General features: G+C 48.0%; 1 protein-coding gene across 2 annotated transcripts in view; it reads right to left on the bottom strand.

Moving 5' to 3' along the window:
- Positions 1-2,462: 2,462 nt before the first annotated feature.
- LOC137428773 (uncharacterized) overlaps positions 2,463-6,398 on the bottom strand; it is a 33,335-nt gene continuing 29,399 nt past the window's right edge. For both annotated transcript variants that reach the window (XM_078777155.1, XM_078777156.1), the window contains exon 9: positions 2,463-3,054. In XM_078777155.1, the coding sequence (XP_078633281.1) occupies positions 3,037-3,054 (18 nt within the window). In that variant the 3' untranslated portion in view covers positions 2,463-3,036. The remainder of the gene's footprint in view (positions 3,055-6,398) is intronic.

The following is a 6,398-nucleotide window of genomic DNA, read 5'->3' as shown; positions in this document are numbered from 1 at the left end:
GGGGCTATGACGTTCCTTCCGGACGGCGTTAAATAGGGTTGTAGGCCGAATTCCTATTACCTAAGTCCCAACGCTGCCGAGGCCGCAAGGAAATAAGCCCCGCCCGAATCACGGTTATAGGTGGAAACGCTGAGCGGTAGCGAACCGTGAGTCGAGCCGTTATCAAGGACTAGATCCCGATCCGAGCGGTTCCTATCATGCCACGCTTACCCAATGGAGGAAATCACTGATACGATCGAATCAGGAAAGACCGGAAGAACAGATGGTTTATTACACTATGTACAATGATCAGAAGAAGACACAGTGCAGCTTAATTACAGTCTTAACTTATCCCCTGGACAAACGGGCCCGCTCACACTCAGACACTCACACGGGGATTGCAAATGGTCAGGTTGATGGTCCAGGGATGATGGCGTCCGAACAGCTCGTTCTCCGGTCCCCAACGCACGCCGCGAAGAAGATGGAACAGACGGCAGGAGCTCTCCGCGTGTCGTTGGCGCACAGGAATTATATGCGAGGCGAACGGTAAGGCTGGCTGGGCGGTTAATTGCGGCCACGGTCGTGTCCGTAATAACTGGACCGGCGCTATATGCGCTCCCAATACGAATTTGTATGCGCTCCCAATACAAGTTCATATGCAAGGCGCAATTCCTTCCAGTTCTGTACAAAGCGCCTCTCCCACAGAAGTCCTCACAGCCCTCCGCTTCAACCAGTCCTCGCTTCAGTCCTCCTTCAGTCCTCGCTTCAGTCCTCCTCAGGGGCTTTGTGCGTAGGCTTTTATAGGCACGCCCTTACCACGCCATGTCACCCGAGCCCTGATTGGCTGGTGGCCCTTACCGCTGCTGTCTCCACCGCTTCACCCTCGACGCCACCACACCCCGACCCCACGCTCCTCCCTCTCTCAGGCCAGCTCGTGCCATTTGACTAGGGAGCATCCAAATGCGAAGTGCAATAGCCAAAATGGGGCGCGGGATGGATTCTGCCCAACGAGGTAGATTTGGAGGGTGGAGGCAAAATGAAAGGGGCCTATTTTATTTATTTTACACAACGCAGATGTTACTAGGGAAATGGCCTTATACTCACATAGACTATGACATAACTAATATCCTAAATGGGCCTACGTGTTGCTTGTGGACTAACTATGGGGGGCAAACCTTTAACCTTTAATGATGTTATATGTACAATTCTCAAAACTTCAACATTATTCTTTCACCCTATTTTGCACCTTCGCAACGGCTGAACATATAGAGCCCAAACTTGGCATGCATGATCGCATACCCATGACAAACGGAAAAGTCAGCGAGCATGACGTGATGCGTCACATGGTTTCAGAGTTATGACGTTTTTAAGCATAAACCTTTAAAACCTAGCTCCTCCCTCATTTGTGATCCAATCGAGGGGAAACCTCACAGATGTATTCAGCATGTCAGTCTACTAAAATTACCTTTTGGAATTTGCGATAGGTTACGTGGTTTGGCAGATATCGTTAATTAAACAAAAATATTAAAAACATTTATATCTCTTGAACAGCTTCATTGATCGACGTGAAACTTCATACCATAGTAGAAGTCATGAAGAGTAACAATTGTGCAATTTCAAGGTCAATGGATGTACGGTCTGGAAGCTAGAAGTTGTCATTGCATGAAGAAGAAGAAGAGTCTTCGAAAGTGGGCAATTAATTATTTATCACATGTGAAGACATGCAGGCATCGTTTGACACGATCTCACGGGGTAATTTGAACCTCAAATAAAATTCTAATTTAAGATTTGTCAATGGCTGAGGTATATTAACAAACGAATAAAACAGATTTGGCCAAATTCTGACTTTTTTTGAAAAGATCACATTTCACGCAGCAGAGTTTCAGGAAACAGCAGAGTTGACTGCATTATTTGAGTGAAAATGAAGTGAGCATCGATTTCATAAATATCGTGGTTAGAGATATCATGTTATAAGTGCTATGTTGCCAATATTCTTGTTAATATTTTGATAAGAAATAAGTTCACACTTTTGTTGTACATGTGGAATAAAAAGGGCTTCACCTTTAGAGCGTTGTATATTAGAGGAGCATCTGCAGCAATGTTCCTTGTTTATTATTATTTATTTATTTTTTAAATACAGACATTTAATGTAATTTATATTCTAAAAAAGTGTTTGTTATGGTTAGACGTTTCAGAAAATGTTACGTTGGATACGTATAAAGGTTTAAAAACCTGTTTTTCTTTAAATTCGATATGAACAATGACCTCAGTGAATCGCATTTCGCGTTATTATTAATTGATGAACTTACAAACACTTATGTGAATTTTAGATGTAACCAGCATGTGCAGGGGATGCTTCCCAGAAGAATGAGTGGTCACATTAGCTTGTACGACCTAAAATGAGTGTGCTGGATAGTGCAATGCTGGGCTATTTGGACCACTTTTACATGTTGTACACCTAAGGGAAAAAACAAATGTTTTTTGTGTCTGAAAATTTTATTTCAAATCCCACATGCTTAAAAATACACAAACTTGTAATGTAATATACACTTGCCTCAATTTTGACGTCATAATACGAAAAGTATGTGTATGTGGGGATGTGTGTGTGTGGGGATGTGTGAGTGTGTGTGTGGGTGTGGGTGGGGGTAGGGGGGATGTGTGTGTGTGTGTGTGTGTGTGTGTGTGTGTGTGTGTGTGTGTGTGTGTATCGGGGTTTTATCAAAGGGGGTTGTGTCAAAGCATGTCCAATGAAAGTGGGGTTGTATCAAAAGTGGGGTGGTATGAAAGCGGGAAGGCAGAGTAAACCGGTCATCACTGCCAGCAGTTGCAAAGTGGCAGTTCTAGTTTAATCATGTTTGAATATATATATTTTTGTGTTCAAAATCGAGGCTCGTGCAAGAGCTAAAATCTCCGGATCTTTTTAGCTTTTTGGGTCCTTGGGGTCTATCGAGTCTTTGCAGTCTTCTGGGTCCTTGGGGTCTTCTGTGTCCCTGGGGTCTTTATGTTCTCCTGCTCTTTTCGCACCTCTGGAGGGTGGCTGCTCACCATCATCTCAGGTCATCTCAGGTGAGTTACCTAGACAAACACCAGGGACAAAACACCACAATGAGTTCAGGTTAAAAACAGTAAAAATTACATAAAAACACAACCAAGATGAAAAGATACAGTGCCTTCAGAAAGTATTCACCCCTTGACTTTTTCACTTTTTATTGCATTGCAGCCTGAATTTAAAATGGATGAAAAAGGGACTTCCTGGACAGAATACACAACAGAATACACAAATACACAGAACAATCCTGGACAGTATTTCAAAAAAGTGGAATTGGGGTGAAATTAGTGGGGGTAGAAAAGATCAAGGTTTTGGATGGGGGAAGCTAAGAGATGGTGGTGAACAGCTGTTTTAAAGACTTGGAGGGTGGAGTGGGATTGAAGAGAGTGAGGGAGTTTGTTCCAGAGGCGGGAGAAAAGAGGAATGAAGGAGTGAAGGTGAGCAGAGAGTCTTGATTTTGGCAGTTTAACCATAAGAGGGTTGCAGGCAGATCTTGTGCGACCTGTAGGAATATTTGCGGGACAGAGCCCAGAGAGAGCTGGGGGGGCAAGGCCAGAGAGGAGTCGGTAGAAGACGGAAAGACCACCAACCTGCCTGCGGTGAGTGAGTGAGAGGCCCTTGGAGTTAGCTTCATCGCGGGAGATTCCAATGATTCTGAATGCTTTGGTTTCAACAGCGTGAAGGCGAGCTAGGTGTGAGGCAGGAGCACCAGCCCAGAGGGGAGAGCAGTATTCCATTGAGCTGCAGATAAAAAAGCCTTGTATGTGGTGAGGAGCTCAGGTGTGCCAAGGAAGGACTTCGCACGACGGAGGATGCCCAGTCGGCGACTGGCTTTGGAGGCCAGATTTGAAATGTGGTTTTCCCAGGAAAGATCATGGCAGATAGTGAGACCCAAAAGCTTGAGTGACAGAACTTCTTGGAGAGGATTATTCAGAAAACGCAGGTCGTCGAATTGAATTGCCGGTGAACACGAACTTGCCCCGTGCCCTGTTCCCTGCGCCCTGCGCAGTATTAATCACGCATTCGAGAGGACGACCTGCGTCGGGCCACAGACGCGCGATTTTCCTCCTGTCTGCCTTCGCCTGGTTATGTGCCGTGAACATCGGAGCGCCATGCCGGGCGAGCTTCCCCGGGGCGACTGACGCGGAGCGCGCTTGGTGCGCGAGCTTCTCTTCCTCCATCTCCCCGTGTGTGTAAGTGGGGCCAATTTGTCTGGGAATAAGTAAGACTGACTAAGCTCTGCTCTGTGTCCCTTTCCTTCTACAAATCCTTGTACATAGTGTAAATAAATTCTGTTCTTCCTTCTGATTTGACCGTCCTGTCTCTTCCATCATTGGCTTCGCATGGTACGAATAAAACCGCTCGAATCGGGTTCCAATAAAAGTAACAGCACGAGTCACGTGATACGCATTCCGCTCGGGCATACTCAATTAAGCGTGGCTCGTGCGAGGCTCGATCCCCACTTTCGTGGCAGCGTGGGTACCAAAGGTAAGTGCAAATTTGTCCCGAAACCCTTTTTCACGTTTGCCCAGAAGTGGCGACTCGGTCTGGCGGACCCGAAGACCCAGGGGGGGGGGGAAGGGGTTTTATCTCCCCTTTGTAACTGGAACGGGCTTCGGGGAATCGGCAACAATTTGGTGTCAGTGGAGTGGAATTTGAACCCTAAAATTTTTTTGGACAAATTGGCCACAGCAAATTGGTGTTTGGGATTGTGAGATAATTGGACCTAGAGTGCGCTTCACCTGCTCCAAATTACGAGTGAACGAAATTTAGTTTTAAAAGCCAAATTTAAATTCGTACCATGGCTGGCCAAGGCGGTCAAATGCCGGTGGGAATATTAAAAGAGGAATTAATGACCCAGGACCCACAGGGACAGTTGGTAGTGGAGGAAAGTGAAGAGGGTGCGGCAGTTGGTAAAGGAAATGGCGGCGCCTCGCACGTGGCGGCGGAGGCCGGGCCCGCTGCGCAAGTGGGGGTTATGGACATGCAATCATTCATGACGCAATTCTTAGCATCCATGAAAATGATGGGTGATCAAATGAAGGGGTTGGAAAACAGGATGGTTGGTAAAATTAAAAAAATGGGGGAGGACATTGGGCGCAGGTTGAACGGGAAGGTCGCGGTGGTACGCGACGAGGTGACACGGTGTGAGGAACGCATGGAGAGCGAGCTAGGGCAAAGGACAGCCAAATTGCCCGGGGCTATGGAAGTCGCGACACGAGGTGTAGAAAAGTCGACGGTCGTCACATTGGAAAATAAAATTTTGAGGGCGCCGGCAAAGGCTGAGTTGGATGAGAAAATTTTAAAGGCGCCGACGAGCGTCGATCTAGAAAAATAAATAGTTGAAATTGAAGAGACGAGAGAAACAGAAAATAAATTGCGGGAGAAAGAAATGGAATCCACACAAAGTCTGCATTTGCACTGTGATGCCGGGCTTGCTAACCCAATGGAAAGTTTTCAGGTTCTGGCGGAGACGGAGGTCCCCGAGGTGAGTTGCGAAAATGGCACGAATGTGTTTGGCACGAACGGGTTTTCGGCGCACTTGGGAGAAAGGCGAGACCCGGGCGTTCGCGATGGGCCCATTGTGCGGTGTACGAGGGCGACTGGTACGATTTGCGAAAGGCCCATTGCGCGGTGTACGAGGGCGACTGGTATGGAGTGTGAGAGGGAGTCCGTACCCGAATATGTGAGGGAAAAGTGTGCGCCAGAGTGTGCAGGAAAAGAGTGTGTTATGGAGTGTGTAATGGAAGAGTGTGTAATGGAAAAGTGTGCACCGCAGTGTGCAGGAAAAGAGTGTGTTACGGAGTGTGTAACGGAAGAGTGTGTTACGGAGTGTGTAACGGAAAAGTGTGCGCCGGAGTGTGCAGGAAAGTGTGTGTTACGGAATGTGTACGAGAAGAGTGCGTGGAGGAAAAGTGTGCACCAGAAGCAACACCGGACTGTGTGCGAGAAAAGTGTGCACCAGAGTGTGCAATAACAGAGTGCGAGAAAGAATGCACACCAGACTGTGTGCGGAAAGAGTGTGTAACGAAGTGTGTGGGGGGCGTGTGTGCACCTGGTTGCGCGGTAAAGGAGTGTGTGGAGGAAAAGTGCACACCTGAGTGTGTAAAAAAAGTGTGTGCAGTAACGGAGTGTATGGGAGGCGCGGGGACGCCTGGGTGTGCGAGTGCGGAGTGGGTCGCGAGTGGTGAGGATGCGGCTCAAGCATCGACACCGACCGGGGTAGCGCCTAGCGGGACGGGTAGCAGACGCGAGCCCCCGGTGAGTTGTGTGCAGCAGGGACCGGAGGGAATCCGTGCCGCGTCGGTCTCAAAAGGACCGGCGTGCACGATTCGTACCGGCCCCCGCACTGTATGGTTGGTGCCGTGCC

This window comes from Myxine glutinosa, chromosome 5, assembly GCF_964187855.1.
Source record: "Myxine glutinosa chromosome 5, kmMyxGlut1.1, whole genome shotgun sequence".
NCBI classification, from domain to species: Eukaryota; Metazoa; Chordata; class Myxini; order Myxiniformes; family Myxinidae; genus Myxine; species Myxine glutinosa.
This window is presented reverse-complemented; position numbering and strand designations above follow the sequence as displayed.